This window comes from Nerophis ophidion, linkage group LG19 (assembly GCF_033978795.1).
Source record: "Nerophis ophidion isolate RoL-2023_Sa linkage group LG19, RoL_Noph_v1.0, whole genome shotgun sequence".
NCBI classification, from domain to species: domain Eukaryota; kingdom Metazoa; phylum Chordata; class Actinopteri; order Syngnathiformes; family Syngnathidae; genus Nerophis; species Nerophis ophidion.
This window is the reverse complement of record NC_084629.1, coordinates 13185118-13210282: the sequence shown is the minus strand read 5'-3', so window position 1 is coordinate 13210282 and position 25165 is coordinate 13185118. Positions and strand designations below refer to the sequence as shown.

General features: G+C 42.2%; 1 protein-coding gene across 9 annotated transcripts in view; it reads right to left on the bottom strand.

Annotated features, from left to right (window-relative positions):
* myo16 (myosin XVI) overlaps positions 1–25165 on the bottom strand; it is a 351216-nt gene that overhangs the window by 15924 nt on the left and 310127 nt on the right. For all 9 annotated transcript variants that reach the window (XM_061879193.1, XM_061879191.1, XM_061879188.1 and 6 more), the window contains 3 exons: positions 22997–24190; positions 3244–3396; positions 1411–1493 (listed from right to left, as the gene is read on the bottom strand). In XM_061879193.1, the coding sequence (XP_061735177.1) occupies positions 1411–1493; positions 3244–3396; positions 22997–24190 (1430 nt within the window). The remainder of the gene's footprint in view (positions 1–1410; positions 1494–3243; positions 3397–22996; positions 24191–25165) is intronic.

Below are 25165 nucleotides of genomic sequence, written 5' to 3'. Positions count from 1 at the left end.
GAGTAAAATGACGACTTTTATTATAATACGGCCAAAATTATATGTTTCTCTTGTGAAATTGTGAACTTTTTCTTGAGAAATTCCAACACATTTTTCAAAACAAGCTTTTCTTATATTTGCATAGTATGTACATATTATAAATAGCCTCCGGGCTGATGATTTTAGGTTGTCCTGAAGAATTTGGAGGTAATCCTCCTTTTTCAATGTCCCATTTACTCTTTATAAAGCACTGTTTCCATTGGCAGCAAAACAGGCCCAGAGCATACTACTACCACCACCATGCTTGACGGTAGGTGTGGTGTTCCTGGAATTAAAGGCCTCACCTTTTCTCTTCCAAACATATTGCTGGATATTGTCCCCAAACAGCCTAATTTTTGTTTCGTCTGACATCATACGGACAAAGATAAGACCTTCAGGAGGAAAGTTCTGTGGTCAGATGAAACAAAAATTGCTTGGAGGTTGGGTCTTGGGCGCAGTTGGGTGTTCCAACAGGACAGTGACCCCAAACACACGTCATAAGTGGTGAAGGAATGGCTAAATCAGGCTAGAATTAAAGTTTTAAAATGGCCTTCCCAAAGCCCTGACTTAAACGTGTGGAAAATGCTGAAGAAAAAAGTCCATGTCAGAAAAACAACAAATTTAGCTGAACTGCACCAATTTTCTCAAGAGGAATGGTCAAAAATTCAATCAGATGCTTGCTAGAAGCTTGTGGATGGCTACCAAAAGTGCCTTATTGAAGTGAAACTTGCCAAGGGACATGTAACCAAATATTACCATTGCTGTATGTATACTTTTGACCCAACAGATTTGGTCACATTTTACATAGACTCATAATAAATTGATAAAAGAATCAAACTTCATGAATGATTTTTGGGACCAAGTATGTGCTCCAATCACTCTATCACAAAATAATAAGAGTTGTGGAAATTATTGGAAACTCAAGACAGCCTTGACATTATTTCCTTTACAAGTGTATGTAAACTTTTGACCATGACTGAATGTAATGTATCCTATTGAAATTGTATACATGTTCAAAGTAAACTTTAACCAACCAAATATGCGCTATAGAAATCCTCTATTCATAATTTGAGAGTGTAATCATTTAATGTTCTGTAATGTAACTTTGTTATGTGTAATCAACTTACTCATCGCCATGTTGGCATTTATTTGCCTGTCCCTTTTCAAATGTCATTGTTGTGGTTTGTGGGCGTTAAGGCGCTCCAGTTGCTTGGAGACCACCCGGTTATAAAAGCAATATAATAGTTAACTTGTTGTATGATTTGCTGTTAGAATGAAGTTGAAGAAGGTCACAGGTGACCACAACAGTCACTACTTGTGTTGCTTTCAGTTTCGTAGAAGGACAACTGCAATTTACAAATGCGTGTTTGTGTGTGTGTGTGTGTGTTTTACCTGTGTGTGGTGGCTGTCCATGTGCCTGTGCAGAGAGGAGCTGGACATGTTTGACTTGACATGAACCTCATCCTCCAGTGACCCTGAACACACAATCAAATTACATTTAATAACATTTGGATGTATTACATTCATGTAATTCAATTGATATCTACGTTACAAAGAACAGCATCCAATTAAGTCTTTAAACTACATCTTAGTCAATGACGCGTTTGGGCAAAGTAGCTGTCATGGCATAGCACAGCACAGCACAGCATAGCATAGCATAGGATAGGCTACGCTATGCTATAGTTGTAGTGAAGTTGGGAGAGTGGTCGTGCAAGAAACCTGAGGGTTCCTGGTTCGATCCCCAGCTTCCACCAACCTAGTCACATCCTTTGTGTCCTTGAGCAAGACACTTCACCCTTGCTCCTGATGGGTCGTGGTTAGGGCCTTGCATGGCAGCTCCCGCCATCAGTGTGTGAACGTGTGTGTGAATGGGTGAATGTGGAAATAGTGTCAAAGCGCTTTGAGTACCTTGAAGGTAGAAAAGCGCTATACACGTATAACCCATAAACCGTAACTAAAAATCTGTAGTAAATTCATTAACTCTACACCAGGGGTCCCCAAACCTTTTGACTCGGGGGACCGCATTGTTAAAAAAATTATATATGTATATATATATATATATATATATATAAATATATATACATACATACAAATATATATATATATATATATACATATATATTTATTTATTTTCCCCCCCCCATTATATTGTGTTATAAAATCCCCTGAAGAGCAGGGAAACCTGCAAAACAGGCTTGTAGGGATGAAATAGCCTCTGTGTTATTTCCTGACCTAATGTATATTCCGCTCTACCCCGGTATTGAGCACTGTATAACGGATAAACCACAGAAACCTCGACATACATATATATATATATATATATATATATATATATATATACATACATATATATATATATATATATATATATATATATATATATATATATATATATATATATATATATATATATACATATATATATGTACATATATATATATATACATATATATATATACATATATATATATATATACATATATATATGTACATATATATATATATAAATCACAGTGGCAGAGGGGTTAGTGCGTCTGCCTCACAATACGAAGGTCCTGCAGTCCTGGGTTCAAATCCAGGCTCGGGATCTTTCTGTGTGGAGTTTGCATGTTCTCCCCGTGAATGCGTGGGTTCCCTCCGGGTACTCCGGCTTCCTCCCACTTCCAAAGACATGCACCTGGGGATAGGTTGATTGGCAACACTAAATTGGCCCTAGTGTGTGAATGTGAGTGTGAATGTTGTCTGTCTATCAGTGTTGGCCCTGCGATGAGGTGGCGACTTGTCTAGGGTGTACCCCGCCTTCCGCCCGATTGTAGCTGAGATAGGCGCCAGCGCCCCCCGCGACCCCGAAAGGGAATAAGCGGTAGAAAATGGATGGATATATATATTCCGAGCGCGAAGATGTCACGTTATCGATTGGAAAATGCTTTTTTTGACAATGTGATTTGCCTGAGCGGCTAGGAGACGCAGAGAGTGACAAGCGATAGAAAATGGATTAAGGACAGATTTTAAAAAAAATTATATATATATATATATATACACACACACATATATATATATATATATATATATATATATATAAATATATATACTGTATATATACACACACACACACACACACACACACATATATATATATATATATATATATATATATATAAATTAAACTTGGGACTTAAACTTGGGACGCGAGCTGTATTTTGGAGACTCCTGCACTATACCTACCGTTGGAGATCTGATTGCCGTTCTCAATAGGGGCGGGGCTTGAGGAGTGAACCGAGTGATTGTTGGCGTTCTTGTCCTGCATCTGCAGCAATGGCGAGGACGGGGCAGAGCCACACTCATCCCGGCAGGGCAGATTGATGTTGGAGTTGAACCCTGGGAGAAACATACACACACAGAAAAAAAAGCATAGAGATTTTTAGTTATAGTTATTAAATCATATTATTATCATTTAAATTTTATTTAAGGGGAGAATAAGGGCACGGATAAAATGAAAATGGAAAGTAGAGACTGTAGTAATGTTGTCCTTATACCAATATTTTGGTACCGGTACCAAAATTATTTAGATACTTTTCTAAATAAAGGGGACCACAAAATGGCATTACTGGCTTTATTTTAACAAACTGGTAATTTCCAGAGGAGGTATATTACCGAATTGATTCATTAGTATCGGGGTACTATACTAATAACGGTATACCGTACAACACTAGACTGTAGAGTAGAAACTTATAGTGTCCAGAGCTAAGACACAGCAACAGGGTAAGTTCAGGTTAACAAGTGTCCTTACATCGTATCCAAGAGGAGACTGAGGGCAAGGAGAAGAAAGAGTGAAAACTGTAGTGTAATTCTACACACATAACCAGTGACTTGTAATAATACATAAAAGTATCAATAGTGAGTAGACTTTGTTGAGTTGAGTAGGTACCATGCACTGAAAGGCAGGTATAGGGTATTTTTTGGAAACAATACCTTAGTTTTTGTGGTTGTTGCAGCTTTTACTGTAGCGACTCCGAACCGGCCTGTCGCTTAAAAGTCAGCTGGGTTGAGTATTTTTCTGACACGCTTCCTGTTTCGCCAGTTAAGCACACACGGAATTCCAGGATACAATGTTGTGAATGATTTAATGAAGCGGCAGAATGTACAAAAAGAAACTTGCTTAGTTCATCTGTGGACTGCATATACAAAACCCAAAACTAGTAAGGTTGGCACGTTGTGTAAATCGTAAGTAAAAACAGAATACAATGATTTGCAAATCCATTTCAACCAAAAAAGCTGCCACAAGTGGCAAAAAAGAAGGAGAAAGTTGAGCAATGCTCATCAAACACTTATTTGGAGCATCCCACAGGTGAACAGGCTAATTGGGAACAGGTGGGTTCCATGATTGGGTATAAAAGCAGCTTCCATGAAATGCTCAGTCATTCACAAACAAGGATGGGGCGAACGTCACCACTTCGTGAACAAATGCCTGAGCAAATTGTCGAAAAGTTTAAGAACAATATTTCTCAACAATCTATTGCAAGGAATTTAGGGATTTCACCCTCTACGGTCCGTAATATCATCAAAAGGTTCAGAGAATCTGGAGAAATTACTGCATGTAAGCGATGATATTACGGACCTTCAATCCCTGCATCAAAATGCGACATCAGTGTGTAAAGGATATCACCACATGGGCTCAGGAACACTTCAAAAAACACTGTCAGTAACTACAGTTTGTCGCTACATATGCAAGTGCAAGATAAAACTCTACAATGCAAAGCGAAAGCGATTGATCAACAATACCCAGAAACGCTGCGGGCTTCGTTGGGCCCGAGCTTATCTAAGATGGATTGATGCAAAGTGGAAAAGTGTTCTGTGGTCTGAGGTGTCTACATTTCAAATTGTTTTTGGGAACAGCGGACGACCAAAGAGGAAAAGAACCATCCGGATTGTTATAGGCGCAAATGTTCAAAAGCCAGCATCTGTGATGATATGGGGGTGTATTAGTGCCCAAGGCATGGGTAACTTACACATCTGTGAAGGCCCAATTAATGCTGAAAGGTACATACAGGTTTTGGAGCAACTTTTGTTGCCATCCAAGCAACGTTATAATGGACGCCCCTGCTTATTTCAGCAAAACAATGCCAAGCCACGTGTTGCAACAGCATGGCTTCATAGTAAAAGAGTGCTGGTACTTGACTGGCCTGCCTGTAGTCCAGACCTGTCCCCCATTGAAAATGTGTGGCACAATATGAAGCCTAAAATACGACAAAGGAAACCCCGGACTGTTGAACAACTTGAACTGTACATCAAGCAAGAATGGGAAAGAATTGCACTTGAAAAGCTTAAAAAATTGGTCTCCTCAGCAAACTTACCAGCCCTCCCGATTTTCCCGGGAGACTCACAAATTTCAGTACCTCTTCCGAAAATCTCCCAAAATTCTCCCGATTTCCACCCGGACAACAATATTGAGAGCGTGCCTTAAAGGCACTGCTTTTAGCTTCCTCTATAACCTGTCGCCACGCCTGCTTTTCCTCCATATAAATGGTGTGCCGCCATAGTTACATATTATGTGCGGCTTGTTCACACACAGAGTGGCCATATAAACAACTTTAACACTGTTACAAATATGCGCCACACTGTGAACCCACACCAAACAAGAATGACAAACACATTTCGGGAGAACATCTGCACCGTAACACAACATAAACACAACAGAACCCTTGCAGCACTAACTCTCCCGGGACACTACACTATACATCCCCCGCTACTACCAACCCCCCCCCCCCCTCCCCCAACCCTGCGCCCCCACCCCATCTCCCAAATTCTGAGGTCTCAAGGTTGGCAAGTATGCTCCTAAGTTCCCAAACGTTTACTGAGTGTTGTTAAAAGGAAAGGCCATGTAACACAGTGGTAAAAATGCCCCTGTGCCAACTCTTTTGCAATGTGTTGCTGTTATTAAGTTCTTAGTTAATCATTATTTGTAAAACTTCGAACATTAAGTATCGTGTCTTTGAAGTCTATTCAATTGAACACAAGTTGAAAAGGATTTGCAAATCATTGTGTTCTGTTTTTATTTACGAATTACACGACGTGTCAACTTCACTGGTTTTGTATATTTTTACACATTGTTGTCCCTGCTTTCTCATAAGTTTTGATAAGACAGTTGATGTACAAGTTTAAATGTCACTCAGAGACATTAGATTGGTGAAAATGACGCTGATCGGCCAAAATGTGCAGGGAAGTTGCAGGCGTTGGAAAAAGTTGCGACCATGCACAGAATTTGGTTGAATTCCCGGAGGGACCGAGTTCTAAACAAATAAATGCATGCAGGCGCAGATCCAATTCAGGATGCTTTGCCCCTCATTCTCGTTCCTGTTATTGCCCTACAAGTTTTTGTTATTCTTCTATGTCGTACTTAGTATTCAATCAGCTGCTCCTGGCCTGCAGGAAGGTGACTCCATATGACCTGACAGCCTCTCCTCGGGGCTCACATGCTTTCACACTCAATGAGTAATTGTCTACGACTTCATAAGAGCACACCAGTGTGAGCGTCAAGTCGTCAGCTGCCATCCCATATAGAGATTGAGCTTCTCCGTAACCCCCCAATCCCCCGCCCCACCCTCGCATCCATCCATCCTAGCCATGGTAGCAACATGCCTAAATATAAACCCACCACCCTCTGCTGGTGTTCCCAGTGGGTCACTGCGTGTTTGTGGGCGATGCAGGTAGAAAAAAAAGGGCAGTTGTTTATGTGAGAAGCGATGATTCACAGGACGGATCACATTGACAGTCGCCGACAAGCAGCATTCGATTCCCAATAGGGTTGTACAGTATACCGGTATTACTATAGTACCGCGATACTAATGAATCTATTTCCATACTATACCGTCTCTGAAAAGTACCAGTCTCGCATTCCTGCGTCGAAGTCACTTCGTGAAATTGCTGGTTTTACGAGAAGACAGGCATGTTCGGCAGCACACAATCACAGAGTACCTACAAACAGACGCAGTGTGTAGACAGAAAAGGGAGATCGGACGCATTTTGGCTAAACTAAGGTGAAGTTATAACACTGAAACGCCCTCAGGAAGAGGTGCTTTAAGACATGGCTAGCTAGCTAGCGGCTAACGTCCATCCGCCGTCCGCAGTGTTTTAGCTACTTCTAAATCACTAATCCTCGCCTCCATGGCGACAAAGTAAGTTTCTTACAAGTATCATCCCTGCAGGACTAGGAATAGCTAAACATGCTTCACAACACACCGCAGCTCACCGGCTTCAAAATGTAAACAAATGTCATCCACTGTACTGATATCAAGTACGTGCACGTATCTAGTTAATACATTGATATTTTTTGGCATCACAACATTTTCTTTTGTTTTAAAAAAAATTTATGTTATGTTTATAAACTCAGGAAATATGTCCCTGGACACATGAAAACTTTGTACTTTTTTAAAAAAATTGATCTCAACTCTGTACACTGCTGCTGGAATTTAAATTTTCCTGAAGGAACTCTCCTGAAGGAATCAATAAAGTACTATCTATCTATGAGGACTTTGAATATGACCAATGTATGATCCTGTAACTACTTGGTATCGGATTGACACCCAAATTTGTGGTATCATCCAAAAATAATGTAAAGTATCAAACATCACACTGCAAAAAGTCAGTGTTCAAAAACAAGAAAACACAAATACAAAAATGAGGGGTATTTTATTTAAACTAAGCAAAATTATCTGCCAATAGAACAAGAAAATTTGGCTTGTCCAGACTTTGCAAAACAAGTAAAATTAGCTAACCTCAATGAACCCCAAAAATACCTTAAAATAAGTATATTATCACTAATAACAAGTGCACCTTTCTTGGTAGAAAAAAAAGAAACATTTTGCTCAAAATGTTGAAAAATATTTTTAAATTAAGAAAATGCTACTGCCATTATCTTGACATAATGATATGCGCTCGGCATCATGATTTTTTTTTTCATGCTTGAAGTAGGAAATTATTACTTCGAAAAAGTAGTTTTATACTTGTGAGTGTTAATGACACAGCTTTGCAACAGTTGATATTCTAGTTTCAAGCATGTTTTACTCAATATAGGCTTTAGTTTGAGCTCCTCCCGGATGGCAGAGCTTCTCACCCTATCTCTAAGGGAGAGCCCCGCCACCCGGCGAAGGAAACTCATTTCGGCCGCTTGTACCCGTGATCTTATCCTTTCGGTCATGACCCAAAGCTCATGACCATAGGTGAGGATGGGAACGTAGATCGACCGGTAAATTGAGAGCTTTGCCTTCCGGCTCAGCTCCTTTTTCACCACAACGGATCGATACAGCGTCCGCATTACTGAAGACGCCGCACCGATCCGCCTGTCGATCTCACGATCCACTCTTTCGTCACTCGTGAACAAGACTCCGAGGTAATTGAACTCCTCCACTTGGGGCAGGGTCTCCTCCCCAACCCGGAGATGGGATTTTTCAACATACTGAGCAAAAAGTCTCTTTTTTTTCTTTCTACCAAGCAGTGTTAATTTTGTTGATGAAAATTTTTCCTCATAGTTATCGTCAAAAACCTTTTTTTTCTGACTAAAACGAGACAATAACTAAATAAAAAATAATTTACGTGGACTAAGACGATGACGAGGTGTATTGACATATTCGTCAACGAATAAAAACGAGACGAAAATGTCTGCTAGAGACGAGATCCAATCGGAGCTCATTTCGTTAGGAAGAGGCGGGAGGAGTTGGGAAGAGAACCAATCAGAGCGACGTGGTAAGGAAGTTACGTAAACGTAGTTTGCGTTTGAGACTGCAGAAGACAACATGTCAACGCCGGGGAGGAACAGGAGAGAGGACATATGGGGAAATTTTATATTTGACATCAAAGATAACAAAACGCGGTGTAAGAAATGCAGCGTGAGGATTACGGGGAAAAACACAACAAACTTGAAGCAACATTTACAGTCGAATCAGCCTGAAATCCAGACACAGGTAAGCATTTTCCACAACATACAACTCACTCGACGTTATCCCGTTTATTACACGGCTTACTCGTGAAATACTAAATTTGAGACATGATTTTCATCAAAATACGACTTGTATCTGTGATTTTTCCGCTGTTTTGCTTTGACTTTCAGAAATTGAAGGGAAAGTTTACATATTACCCTTTAGTCGACTAAATCTACTGTAGTTTTCGTCGACTATAATCTTATGATATTTCGTCAACTAAAACTGGACTAAAACTAAAACAATTTAGATAACTCAATTATGACTAAAACTAAATTACATTTCAGTCAAAAGACTATTATCTTAGTAGCTTTTATTATGTATACGTATTGTTGCATTTGAACAACTGTATTGTTGATAATAGAGGTAAACTATTAAATAAATAAATAATAAATGGGTTGTACTTGTATAGCGCTTTTCTACCTTCAAGGTACTCAAAGCGCTTTGACACTACTTCCACATTTACCCATTCACACACACATTCACACACTGATGGAGGGAGCTGCCATGCAAGGCGCTAACCAGCACCCAGGACACAACGGACGTGACGAGGTTGGTACTAGGTGGGATTTGAACCAGTGAACCTCGGGTTGCGCACGGCCACTCTCCCACTGCGCCACGACGTTTTGTTCATGATCATCCATCCATCCATTTCCTACCGCTTATTCCCTTTTGGGGTCGCGGGGGGTGCTGGCGCCTATCTCAGCTACAATCGGGCGGGAGGCGGGGTACACCCTGGACAAGTCGCCACCTTATCGCAGGTGTTCATGATCAATAGCGCTTTTTGTATTGCTCCAGTTTTAGTGTAAAAATGCTCATTGTCATCACTATATTATTTATTTCACTAACTGCTTATTTGCTATCACTTTTACGATCATATTTGTACATATTGTATGTGCTGGTGTTGTTCTATTGTTGTTGTTGTTATTGTTGTATTTGCTGTTATCCCCACAATTTCCCCCTCTGTCTTCCTTTTTTTCTCTTTCTATCCCCTCCTGCTGCGGCCCGGTTGCACCAATTGATAATATAAATACAATTAATGAAGTCAAATTTAAATAAGGCAACAAGAGAAGTATCCTACACTTCTCTTTTGTAAAGTAAATTTGAACCCTCGATATGGGCATCTACATCAACTATATGATTTGCCTGAGAAGCTGGACAGGACAAAAAAAAAAATTAAAAAAATCAAAATTAAATAAAATAAAAAAAAGACTATGACTAAAACTAAATCAAATTTTGCCGTCAAAATGAACACTGCTACCAAGAAAAGTGCACTTGTTATTAGTGAGAATATACTTATTTTAAGGTATTTTGGGGTTCATTGAGGTTAGCTAATTTTACTTGTTTTGGACAGCCTTGACCAGCCGAATTTTCTTGTTCTATTGGCAGATAATTTTGCTTAGTTCAAATTAAATACCACTCATTTTTGTATTTTTTTTGTCGTTTTTGAACACTGACTTTTTGCAGTGTAATCCCCTGGCATCCAGGTGGTTGGAGACATGTGAAGTCTTATAACAGTGATTTCTTGAAGTCTGCCAAGACCACCTGCCCTCTGCCACCGGTAGTTTGCTCTTTCCCCGAGTATGAGGAGAAGGAGGCAGCTGCTCTTCACAGACATGTCGGGGATAGCGACTCTAACCTCTGGCCCCTCCCCCTTCTCCCCCCCCCTCGGCGTCAGGTATCGCACTCACCCGAGGGAACGGAAGTAGAGCGTCCTGTTAATCCTGCTGGCATCCCTTCACTCTCAGATCTAAGTGGTGCCGCTTTGCTTCGCCTACTCAAAATAACAGCGCAGGATTCCCTGTCACAAACTCCATCACTTTCCATCACGCCACTGCTGCGCCGTTTTCTGCGTAGGAGCGCGTGCTAAAAGCCAGGAATCTCAACGTCATGTGTCAGCTCTCTCATTCCGACTCTTATAAGGCCTTCAAGCCAGTCTGGCCCCCTCTTCCAGCCCCCAAACGCCTAACAGTTATAGCAACGCCAGCGAGTAAACATATAACCTTGTGACGACAACCGCTCGCACTTTCGATGGATGGCGGCCTCTTAGATAACCGTTCGAGGATCTCCCGGCGCTCCGCTTTTGGCCCGTGACGCTGGCTTCTGTAGAACATGAGTGAGCTGTTAAATATTTAATAGGCATCCTCATCATTCCGCTGCTCATGCATTATTAACCCCGCCACGACTAATACTCCTCGAGGAAACAGCCACTCAGAAGCAAACAGCACGAGAGGACAGCGTCCACCTCTTAACCAGCGGAAGTATGCTTCTCGTAAATCCGCAATATTGAAACAGTTAACGCACCCGACTACGTACAGGTTGTGTACGTCATGTGACCACCATGCCGTGTGAAGTCTGGTCCTTTGTTGTTGTGTTCAGCATACAGGTTTTTTAACCCAGTGGTTCTCAACCTTTTTCCAGTGATGTACCCCCTCCATACTTGCCAACCCTCCCGAAATTCAGCGCCTCTCCCGAAAACCTCCCGGAAGAAATTTTCTCCCGAAATCCAGCCCGAGCTGGAAGCCACGCCCCTCCAGCTCAAACACGCACAGTTCGAAGCTTGAAAAGGAGGATTGCAGGGGTCTCAGACGGCATTTAAAGTCATTTTTAAAAACGACTGCTAATCCTCCTCCTTTTCGACCGGACGACCGCGGAGAATCAAAGTAGAAACACTCCGGAAGCAGAAGTTCATTAAGAGGGGCGGACTCACCGGCTCTCAGCCATGTTTCCGTAACACAGAGGAAGTCCGGGGGAAGTGAATAAATCCTTCAGGATAAACGTTTTGTTTGTCAAAGATCTTGCGTTCACAAGACCGAATTTGGCGGGGGCCAGCATGTCCAAGGGCGCAGCTAATCCAGGTGGGGCCCGACACACAGCCCGCAGGTGGCGGGGGAGGGGACGACAGAGACGAAAATAGACTCAAACAACACAAAAACAAACAGAGCTGACAGCGAGAGACGCCAGGCCAAAGAACATATTGGCGCCATCTTCTGGAAACTCGGAAGTGACGTTACTCAAATAGTGAAAGGTAAGTGTTGTTGTTTTTTTTTTGTAACCAGCAAGCACAGTACAGAGAGTAGAACAACTGTGTTTTTATTAGTGTATTTGATAGCTGCCGACTGAAATTCAACAATTTCTTTTATTTATGTATATATAATAAAATAAATATATATATATAGCTAGAATTCACTGAAAGTTAAGTATTTCATACATACATACATATATATATATATATATATATATATATATATATATATATATATATATATGAAATAATACTCGAGTTGGTAAATTGGCTGTAAATATACTCTCCTCTTAACCACGCCCCCAAACCACGCCTCCGCCCCACCCCCGACCACGCCCACCAGCCCCCACCTCCCGAAATCGGAGGTCTCACGGTTGGCAAGTATGACCCCCGGTGCAAATTTTTTTTAATTCACGTAGCCCCTAATCAGAGCAAAGCATTTTTGGTTGAAAAAAAAGAGATAGTGCTGTAAAATACAGCACTATGTCATCAGTTTCTGATTAATGAAATTGTATAACAGAGCTAAATATTGCTCATTTGTAGTGGTCTTTCTCGAACTATTTGGGAAAAAAAGATATAAAAATAACTCAAAACTTGTTGAAAAATAAACAAGTGATTTAATTATATATAAAGATTTCTACACATAGAAGTAATCATCAACTTAAAGTGGCCTCTTTGGGGATTGCAATAGAGATCCATCTGGATTCATCAACTTAATTGTTAACATTTCTTCACAAAAAAAGAAATCTTTAACATCAATATTTATGCAACATGTCCACAAAAAATCTAGCTGTCAACACTGAATATTGCATTGTTGCAATTCTTTTCACAGTTTATGAACTTACATTCATGTTTTGTTGAAGTATTATTCAATAAACAAATTTATAAAAGATTTTTGAATTGTTGCTATTTTTAGAATATTAAAAAAAAATCTCATGTACCCCTTGGCATACCTTCAAGTACCCCCAGGTGTACGCGTATCCCCATTTGAGAACCACTGTTTTAACCCAATCGACCACAATCCTAATTGGACTCAGAATCGACCAGTGTTTTTAAACCTTTTCTGAGGCAAGGCACATTTTTTTCATAGAAAAAATATCGCGGCACAACACCAGCACAAAACATTAAATAAATAAATAAATGGGTTGTACTTGTATAGCGCTTTTCTACCTTCAAGGTACTCAAAGCGCTTTGACACTATTTCCACATTTACCCATTCACACACACATTCACACACTGATGGAGGGAGCTGCCATGCAAGGCGCCAACCAGCACCCATCAGGAGCAAGGGTGAAGTGTCTTGCTCAGGACACAACGGACGTGACGAGGTTGGTTCTAGGTGGGATTTGAACCAGTGACCCTCGGGTTGCGCACGGCCACTTTACCACTGCGCCACGCCGTCCCTATTAAGAAATTAAACTAAGCAGCTGATATTGACAACAAAAAAGTTGTTCTCGCAATTGTTGGATATGAATTCAAACCATAACCAAGCATGCATCACTGTAGCTCTTGTCTCAAAGTAGGTGTACTGTCACGACCTTGAGGTTTTTGGTGTTTTCCTGTGTGTAGTGTTTTAGTTCTTGTTTTGAACTCCTATTTTGTTGTTGATTGTCTTGTCGTGTACGGATGTACTTTGTGGACGCCCTCCCCCACACCCTGTAAGTCTTTGCTGTTGTCCAGCATTCTGTTTTTGTTACTTTGCAGCCAGTTTAGTTTTAGCTTTGTTTAGCAAAGCCATGCCTAAAATTCCATGCCTTTTCTTAGCGGCACTCGCCTTCTGTTTATTTTTGGTTTAAGCATTGGATACCTTTAGACCTGCAGGCTGCCTCCAGCATATTGTGATCATGACAAAGCAATTGGCTACCTGCTGCCACCTACTGATATGGAAGAGTATTACACGGTTACTCTGCTGAGCTCTAGACAGTACAGACACTCAACAACGGCACATTATTTGCGGATTATAATTACTGGTTTGCAAAAAATAGTTTTAACCCAATTTGGTGAAATGACATAATCTCCTATGGCACACCGGACTGTATGTCACGGTACACTAGTGTGCCACGGCACAGTGGTTGAAAACACTGGCTTAGACTTCAAGGACAATCGGCATCAGAAGAGGGATCAGCAATCTGAGGCCTTTGGTGTTGGGACAGGTGAACCATGTACTCACTACAGGTGGCTCATGAGTGTCTTGGTCACTACGGTTGTGTATGTGACAGCTGGTTCAACCCATTAGACTTGAATCCGGATTTAAGGCACTGGTGTGAAAATGATATCAGAATTGGGATACTTTTTTCACACTTTATTTATGTGAAACAATTGATCCTTTTCTTTTTTCAATCAAACTTAAATAAAAATCTTGAGCCATAACCTATGTGTGTGTCTTGTTTTGAAGCATTTTGATCAACTTCCATTTAAGCCTCACTTTTAAAAACATGTTTAAATATTATTGTGAAATTTTAAATGCTCAGTTTTTGCTTTCTCGTTTTCTCTAATAATGTCAGTGTAAAGTGAAACATCTTTGAATCTTCAACTTCCTTGGAGATAGAAAAATCAGATATACACTGTAAATTTGAGCTTGATGTCATACTATCCATCCATCCATTTTCTACCACTTGTCCCTTTTTGGGGTCGCTGGAGCCTATCCCAGCTGCATTCGGGCGTAAGGCGGTGTACACCCTGGACAAGTCGCCACCAGATAGACAGACAACATTCACACTCACATTCACACACTAGGGCCAATTTAGTGGTTCCAATCAACCTATCCCCAGGTGCATGTCTTTGGAAGTGGGAGGAAGCCGGAGTACTCGGAGGGAACCCCCGCAGTCACGGGGAGAACATGCAAACTCCACACAGAAAGATCGGGATTGAACTCAGGACTACTCACAACGCACTAACCCCTCTTCCATCGTGCTGCCGATGTCATACTATTACAGGTAAATATATATACAGTATATATATATCTATAAGTATATACTGTATATATACTGTATGTATATTATATATATATATATATATATATAGTTACACATATATACATAAACAGATACATATGAAAAAATATAGATACGTATATACAATTATATATATAAAAATTTATATATACATAACCATATCCTAATATCAATCAATCAATCAATGTTTACTTATATAGCCCTAAATCACTAGTGTCTCAAAGGGCTGCACAAACCACTACGACATCCTCGGTAGGCCCACATAAGGGCAAGGAAAACTCACACCCAGTGGGACATCGGTGACAATGATGACCCAGTGGGACGTCGGTGACAATGATGACTATGAGAACATGCTACTGTGAAAGATCAATCCATAATGGATCCAACACAGTCGCGAGAGTCCAGTCCAAAGCGGATCCAACACAGCAGCGAGAGTCCCGTTCACAGCGGAGCCAGCAGGAAACCATTCCAAGCGGAGGCTGATCAGCAGCGCAAAGATGTCTCCAGCCGATACACAAGCGAGCAGTACATGGCCACCGGATCGGACCGGACTCCCCCCACAAAGGAGAGTGGGACGTAGAAGAAAAAGAAAAGAAATGGCAGATCAACTGGTCTAAAAAGGGAGTCTATTTAAAGGCTAGAGTATACAAATGAGTTTTAAGGTAAGACTTAAATGCTTCTACTGAGGTAGCATCTCGAACTGTTACCGGGAGGGCATTCCAGAGTACTGGAGCCCGAAATGAAAAAGCTCTACAGCCCGCAGACTTTTTTTGGGCTTTGGGGATCACTAATAAGCCGGAGTCCTTTGAACGCAGATTTCTTGCCGGGACATATGGTACAATACAATCGGCAAGATAGGCTGGAGCTAGACCGTGTAGTATTTTATACGTAAGTAGTAAAACCTTAAAGTCACATCTTAAGTGCACAGGAAGCCAGTGCAGGTGAGCCAGTACAGGCGTATGTTACAGTAATCGTAATACATGTACATATATAGATACATACCGTATTTTTCGGACTATGAGTCGCAGTTTTTTTCATAGTTTGGCCAGGGGTGCGACATATACTCCGGAGTGACATACGTGTGAAATGATTAACACAAAACCCTAAAATATCAAATAATATTATTTATCTCATTCGCAGAAGAGACGAAGAAAATGTCAGCAAACGTCACACACACGTCAGCAATCGTCACACACACGTCAACCAATAAGAATTTGGCGGGGGATTGTCATGGCAGAAGTGCATTGTGGGTCATGGAATGCTAACTGCTATATGCTATATGCTATTAAAATGGATCATTTCATCGTTGGCGGTAACTTATAAAAACTGAGAAGGGCTGAACAAAAATGGCACTGAAAGGGAAATCATGTACTGCAGATTACAAGCTGGACGTAGTGAAATATTCAGCAGAAAATAACAAGAGGAAGCGGTGCATACCTTTGGAGTTGGCAGAGTTGTTTAGAAGCGACATTGAGGAACAAGATTTCATCGGATTTATCGATTAGGATTGACAGACTGTTTGGTAAACGTATAGCACGTTCTATATGTTGTAGTTATTTGAATGACTCTTAAAGGCCTACTGAAACCCACTACTACCCACCACGCAGTCTGATAGTTTATATATCAATGATGAAATATTAACATTGCAACACATGCCAATACGGCCTTTTTAGTTTACAAAATTGCAATTTTAAATTTCCCGGGAGTTTTTTCTTGAAAACGTCGCGTAATGACGACGTGTACGCTTGACGTCACGGGCTGTTAGGAATATGAGCGCTGCGCACACACACAGCTAAAAGTCGTCTTTTTTAACGGCATAATTACACAGTATTTTGGAGATCTGTGTTGCTGAATCTTTTGCAATTTGTTCAATTAATATTGGAGAAGTCAAAGTACAAAGACAGAGTTGGGAAGCTTTAGCCTTTAGCCACACAAACACACGGTGATTCCTTGTTTAAAATTCACGGAGGTGAAACTTTACTATGGATCAGAGCGGACATGGATCCCAACCAAATGTCAACCAGCAGGTTTCTGTGAGAAGATTGTGGTTAAAAAGTTGCTTCTTACCGGATATCAGCTGAGCTTGTGCCGCCCATACAGCTGCCGTTGACTTCCCTGAGACACTGCGCGTCAACACCCGGCCGTGGACGTACACTTCCGACTATCAGGTACTGTTAAACTCACTTAAACACTAGCAACACAATAGAAAGATAAGGGATTTCCCAGAATTATCCTAGTAAATGTGTCTAAAAACATATGAATCTGTCTCAATGCAATCGCGTTTTTTTTTTTCTAGTCCGTCGCTATCAATATCCTCAAACACAAATCTTTCATCCTCGCTCAAATTAATGGGGAAATTGTCGTTTTCTCGGTCCGAATAGCTCTTTTGGTTGGAGGCTCCCATTAAAATCAATGTGAATATAGGAGGAGCCATCAACATGTGACGTCATCGTCTGCGACTTTCGGTAGAGGCAGGGCTTTTCTCCAGTTGCGAACTTTATCGTTGATGTTCTCTACTAAATCCTTTCAGCAAAAATATGGCAATATCGGGAAATGATCACTCACGTATGACACATAGAATGGACCTGCTATCCCCGTTTAAATAAGAACATCTCATTTCAGTAGGCCTTTCACATAATATGTTACGTTAACTTACCAGGCATAGCTCGGTTGGTAGAGTGGCCGTGCCAGCAACTTGAGGGTTGCAGGTTCGATTCCCGCTTGTGCCATCCTAGTCACTGCTGTTGTGTCCTTGGGCAAGACACTTTACCCACCTGCTCCCAGTGCCACCCACACTGGTTTAAATGTAACTTAGATATTGGGTGTCACTATGTAAAGTGCTTTGAGTCACTTGAGAAAAGCGCTATATAAATATAATTCACTTCACGTTCTCAGTTGGTTATTTATGCGTCATATAACGTATACTTATAAAGCCTGTTGTTCACTATTCTTTATTTATTTTAAATTGCCTTTCAAATGTCTATTCTTGCTGTTGGATTTTATTCAATAAATTTCTCCCCAAAATGTGACTTATACTCTAGTGCGACGTATTTTTTTTTTTTTCCTTCTTTATTATGCATTATCGGCCGGTGCGACTTATACTCCAGAGCGATTTATAATCCAAAAGATACGGTATATACATATAGTATATGTTTTTTTTCCTTGTCCTGATGAACAAGTAGATTAATAATACATGCTTTACCACTTGTCCTTAATAATAGAGTGATAAATGATACAATATGTTACTGCATATGTCAGCAGACTAATTAAGAGCCTTTGTTTGTTTACTAACTACTAAAAGACAAGTTGTCTTGTATGTTTACTATTTTATTTAAGGACTGAACTGCAATAAGAAACATATGTTTAAGGTAACCTAAGATTTTTTGTTCAAATAAAGCCAATAAGGCAATTTTTTGTGGTCCCCTTTTTTTTAGAAAAGTACTGAAAAGCACCCAAATGTACCGGAATAATTTTAGTGCCGGTACCGGTATTAAAATATTGGTATCGTTACAACACTAGCATGGAGATAGTCACAAACCACTAAAAGGATATACCGCCTCCTGCACATGTACAACAGCAGCAGCAGGATGAAATGTGCCCCAGCTGCCAGCATAGACAACAAGGTCAGCAATGGCTGTTACTCATTATGTGCTGCACTGCATGGATCGTGTTTGTTTGCGGAAGGGGGGCGTGGCCAGTCGGCGAGGAACACATTGTAACAATGATTGCGCCTGGAAAAAGATGTTTTGTCCTGCTTTAGCAAAAGGTCAGCCTGTGCATAAGCATTTGTGTGCAAGCTCTTAGAGTGTACTATATATCCCTTATATGAGATAACGCCGGACAGCTCGTTATTGGCATGTTATGTTACACGGTGCACCTGCAGCTCCGATGCAGCTGGGGGCAAAAAACGTGTTGCTTCTTCGGCGTGCAAAAAGGGAGTGGATTTAGCTAGAACACAGAACACCTATAAATAACAAAAAGCGAAAGGTTACTTGCTTTCCGACGCCTCCACCCTCCCCTGACTGCACAAAGCTACGCTTGATTATTACTTACCTATCGCTCCACGCGACAGTGCAGGAGGTAATCACTGGGCGTTCAATAAATCAACAGGGACCGAGCAAGCCAGGACTTTGATCATGGACTAGTCGTAGTAAATACAACACATAAACACACCTGAAGTGGGCTCACTGAAAGGTTGACTGTTATAAAAAAGCAGAGAGCTAATGCGCCGTGACAAATAAGTTCAAGTCGAAGTGGACTGAAGCGGTGTTCTATCATGCAAAACATTTAAATGATAAATGGTCACATGTCCTTACAGTTAAAGGGGACCTTTGATTGTAACTGTACGCATGTTCGATATGAACTTAAACCATAATGAATGCTGTTATTTCTGACTTCAATGTTGGGCATCGTGCATACTTGCCAACCCTTCCCGGATTTTCCGGTAGACTCCCGAAATTCAACGCCTCTCCCGAAAACCTCCCGGAAGACATTTTCTCCCGAAATTCACGCCCCCTCCAGCTCCATGCGGACATGAGTGGGGACAGCCTGTTTTCACATCCGCTTACCTGTTATATAAACAGCTTGCCTGCGCAATCAAGTTACAACATCTACGGATTTTAATAAAAAACTGCACACACAAGGAGACGAAGCAGAAGAACGAGGAAGTTACAGCCATGGCGACGCCGTCTGTAACAGAGTGATTCTATGTTGTCTGTTGCCATATCCTGGTGATTGTTGGTTATAGCGTTATGGGGTTGCTTTTTGATTGGCCAACGATTTACGTGGTGTTGGGCACCTGACGGCAAGGGATTCTCACCAGAACAAAGGTTACTCAAATAGTGAAAGTGTTTTTGTTTTTTTTAAGTAACCAGTTAGCACAGTACAGTTAGTAGAACAACTGTGTTTTTATTACTGTGTATTTGATAGGTGCCGTCTAAAATTCAACTATTTATTTTATTTATATATACAATAAAATAAATATATATAGCTAGAATTCATTGAAAGTCAAGTATTTCATACATTTATATATATATATATTTATATATATATGAAATATATGTGAAATACTCGAGTTAGTGAATTATACTCGTCCCCTCTTAACCACACCCCTGCCATGTATGTCGCAGACTCAACGTCTAGGTCCAGAGTATACAAAGTCACCAAAAACGAATGGACAATGAAGGTGAATTAAAGATTTGATTAATTTATCATGTCCAGGGGTGGGATTCATTACAACTGGGGCGGTATAGCTCGGTTGGTAGAGTGGCCGTGCCAGCAACTTGAGGGTTGCAGGTTCGATTCCCGCTTCCGCCATCCTAGTCACAGCCGTTGTGTCCTTGGGCAAGATACTTTACCCACGTGCTCCCAGTGCCTCCCACACTGGTTTAAATGTAACTTAGATATTGGGTTTCACTATGTAAAGCGCTTTGAGTCACTAAGAGAAAAGCGCTGTATAAATATAATTCACTTCACTTCACAATAAGGCCCCACAGCGCACTGAATTTCAGTTACTGTAATTGAAATACCACAACACTGGATATTGTTCAGATAAGTTAAATTCAATCTGAGAACTTGCACACAAAGCAACACTGGAGGTGACTATGACGTGCACATTTTTCGTGCATGAGTACTAGGTCGCGGGCTGGCGGGCGGAGGGGAGCAGGGAGGGGAGGGGATCTTAAACGACCATTGTGTGTGTGTGTGTGTGTGGACAAGTATAAGGTTAGGTGGGATTTACACTGGATAACCTAAGAAGGGACCTAAGTAAGCACTCAGCCACAGGGATGGAGCTCCTCCCCCTCGACATTACACTAGGAGGAATCACAAACAAGTATTATCTTCATCTAATGTTTGCACGGGCATAATAACACAGACGTGCAACATGCTAAAAGGAGCTAGTATATGCAGTCTGATTCAGGTGTTCCTAATGTTGTGACCGGATGAAAATATATAATGTTTAAAGTTAAAGTTAAATTACCAGTTACAGTCACACACACACTAGGTGTGGTGAAATTACCCTCTGCATTTAACCCATCCATTTGTTCACCTCCTGGAATGTGAGAAGAGTAGTGAGCAGCAGCGGCGGCCGCGCTCGGGAATCATTTTGGTGATTTAAAGCCCATTTCCAACCCAAACAATTGAAGTATCTGGCAAGAAAAATGTGGTGACAAAATCAAAATATATATTTAGAGAGTGAACATTTTCAAAAGATAAATGACGATACTTTTAGAAAGGGTGGGGCGTGGTTTCATTTGCAATCTAGTAAGGCCTCCTCTAATCTTGCACACAGATAAAAAAAAAAACATGTTACCTGGGGATAGGTTGATTGGCAACACTAAATTGGCCCTAGTGTGTGAATGTGAGTGTGAATGTTGTCTGTCTATCTGTGTTGGCCCTGCGATGAGGTGGCGACTTGTCCAGGGTGTACCCCGCCTTGCGCCCGATTGTAGCTGAGATAGGGACCAGCGCCCCCTGCGACCCCAAAGGGAATAAGCGGTGGGAAATGGATGGATGAATGTTGTAAAAGTGAGTGTGGGCTTAGGTTTAGGCTAAATTTACACCAAAGCATATCCGATACATATTATCTGGACCACAATAAAGTGTTTTAAAGGTGACCTATCATGCAAAACCCAATTTTTTTTTCCTGTTGGTACTTGTTTTGGTGTATTTGGGATTAAAAAAATGTCCCATTAATGTGAAATCAAACCATGGAGGTGTGGCGGAGATATTTAGAAAACTATCTTGCCTTCTTCTAAACTTTTTCCAAACAAACTGCTTGGAATTTGAGACTTTAGTGAAACATTTTGTCTATGTTACTGTGGGGAGACGCAGCCGACGGGCCGACGGCGGGGCAGGGCATGATGCAGCCCTGCCCAAGATGGCGGCTAGGAGGCGGAGAATGCGGCGGAATGGAGAGGCGGGGCGTGGCGGGAGCGACGCCGCCGCAATCTCATTCAGTTGCGTGGCTCACACACCAGGAAATTATTGACATTTTTCTTGACGCTGCATAGAAGGGAAGACGAAGGAGAGATCGGGGTGGAATGAGTTGGAGAACCTGCAGCAACAGATGAGGAGCGAAAGCGAGAGAAAACAGCGCACGAGAGGGGACGACGCGGCCGACTAAAGAAAGAGACGGAGGAGCGAGCAGTACGAGCGACGACGGCGCAAAAGAGTTCATATATTTGAAAAAGTAAAACAGTCAAACCTGCTAGAGAGAGATGTCCTTCCTGGGTGGTCAGAGGAACCCGAACGGCGACAGGGAAAGTCGTCCACAGTTACGTTAGCGGATATCTCAATATACGGTAGAGATTTACGCGAAGAGCATTGTAGTACATTTTTCTCTATCCTCTTGTTGTGGGGCACACTGGCTCGTACACGCACATGCATGCGAAAATCCTCCCCTGTTGCCATTTCTAATACACTTGACCGCTCTGTGTTAAAAACAAAGAAACACCAGCTGTGTCTCGGTGCTAAAGACAGCTGCAATACACCGCTTTCCACCAACAGCATTCTTCTTTATAGTCTCCATTATTAATTGAACAAATTGCAAAAGAGTCAGCAACACGGATGTCCAAATTACTGTGTAATTATGCGATGAAAAGAGACGACTTTTAGCCGTAAGTGGTGCTGAGCTAATATTTCCTGACAGTCTGTGACGTCACGCGCACGTGTCGTCATTCCGCGACGTTTTCAACAAGAAACTCGCGGGAAATTCAAAATTGCAATTTAGTAAACTAAACCGGCCGTATTGGCATGTGTTGCAATGTTAATATTTCATCATTGATATATAAACTATCAGACTGCGTGGTCGGCAGTAGTGGGTTTCAGTAGGCCTTTAAAGGTGGATTTGAATCATCGTAGGTCCCCTTTAACGAAATATATCCCTCACGTGTTTGTTCCGCTTTTGAGAGTAGAGGTGTTCAAACATTTCTGGAACAGATTATTTCTACTTTCCAATACAAACGGCATGATTGTGTTGGGCCCAGGATATGTGTGTATACGTGTTGGTTTGTGTGACAGACCTCCGTCTCGCATCTTGCGTGGCGTAGAGGACTTCCTCAGCAAGCTGCGCCCGCTGCTGAACAAAGTGCTGAGCTCATCCAGGGGGCTGGTCAGGGGTCGGCCATTAGCCGGGTTGAACAACAGCGGCGAGGAGGAGCAGGAGTGCACTCTGCGAGGCTCAGGACGTGACATTTTTCCCGGGGAGTAAGGGGGCGGCTTCCCCAGTGGCTCCACATTGGGCCTTTGGGCCTTGGAGGACTCTGACTGAGTCCCTGTGACGGAACCCGTGCGTGTCAAAGACAGGAAGTTAGTTTCAGGCGGGAAGGGGAAGTGGGACGGTGGTCTGTATGGAGGAGGCAGGGCGTTTGGGGTAGAAAGAGGAAGAGGAGGGGTGAGGGGAGGCGTGGCCTTCTTCTCCGGCATGAGGACGGTGAGGCTCGGGGACGAGTCGGCCCTCTGGCGCATGTATTGAGGCGACAGGGGGCTGTCTGGCGTGGCGGAGTAGTTCAGGTTGGTCTCAAACACGGGCAGCTTCTTTACCTCCAGAGGAGTGAGGGGGGACTCGTCGGATGCAGGTGAGCAGGTGACGGGGGACGGAGGGAACACCAACAGAGGCGGTCGGTGCGGGAGCAAGTTGGGAAAAGGCGCCGGGATGTCGCAGTCTTTTCCATGGCTCCTGGGTGCAGTCTGAGGGTAAGCGACGTCCAATGCCGCCATCACCCCCGCGGACACCCGCTTGCTGTCCCCGCTCTGAGGGGGACCCGTGTTGCTCATCAGGAGTCCCAAGCTGAGAGCCTGCAGTCTGGCCGCCTTGGTCGCAGGGGCCGGTGGAGCGGCGTCATCTGGAGGAAAGAAGGTCATCTCTTCATAAACTGCTTCTGACTCCGCCTCCTCCGGGCTGTCGGGCGGCTCCTGGAGGCTTCGAGAGCCTAGCATCTCGATATAGACGTCCTCGTCATCCTGGCCCTGGTAGAGACTCAGCCCTAAGCCCTGAGGAGCATCCAGAGAAGCCGCCTTCTGCATCAGGCTGCCGCCTCGCGACAGCAGCGCCATCTTGACATCAGCAGGGCGAAACTGCTGGAGGAGAGGCGCCGCAGCGTTTATCTCCTCGTACGAGCCTGTCAGCTTTGTGTTGGGGCTGCGCTTGGGCTTGGGCGGGGGCACCTTCCTCATGGTGGTGTAGTCGTCGCTGTGGGGGCGTGGCTTGGATAATCCTGAGCATGCAGAGAAAGTAATAATGTATACAACACTTGCAATGGGGCAAAAAAGTATTTAGTCAGCCACCGTTTGTGCAAGTTCTCCCACTTAAAATGATGACAGAGGTCTGTAGTTTTCATCATAGGTACACTTCAACTGTGAGAGACAGAATGTGAAAAAAAATCCAGGAATTCCCATTGTAGGAATTTTGAAGAATTTCTTTGTAAATTATGGTGGAACGTACGTATTTGGTCAACTATTCAAAGCTCTCACTGATGGAAGTAGGTTTTGGCTCAAAATCTCCTGATACATGGCCCCATTCATTCTTTCCTTAACACGGATCAATCTCCTGTCCTCTTAGCAGAAAAACAGCCCCAAACCTTGATGTTTCCACCCCCATGCTTCACAGTAGGTGTGGTGTTCTTGGGAGGCAACTCAGGATTCTTCTTCCTCCAAACACGACGAGTTGAGTTTGTACCAAAATGGATACATGGATGATACAGCAGAGGATTGGGAGAATGTCATGTGGTCAGATGAAACCAAAATAGAACTTTTTGGTATCAACTCAACTCGTGTTTGGAGGAAGAAGAATACTGAGTTGCATCCCAAGAAAACCATACCTACTGTGAAGCATGGTGGTGGAAACATCATGCTTTGGGGCTGTTTTTCTGCTAAGGGGACAGGACGATTGATCCGTGTTAAGGAAAGAATGAATGGGGCCATGTATCGTGAGATTTTTAGCCGAAACCTCCTTCCATCAGTGAGAGTTTCGAATGGTTGATCAAATACTTATTTTCCACCATAATTTACAAATAAATTCTTTAAAATTCCTACAATGTGAATTCCTGGATTTTTTTTTCACATTCTGTCTCTCACAGTTGAAGTGTACCTATGATGAAAATTACAGACCTCTGTCATCATTTTAAGTGGGAGAACTTGCACAATCGGTGGCTGACTAAATACTTTTTTGCCCCGCTGTATGTCAAACATAT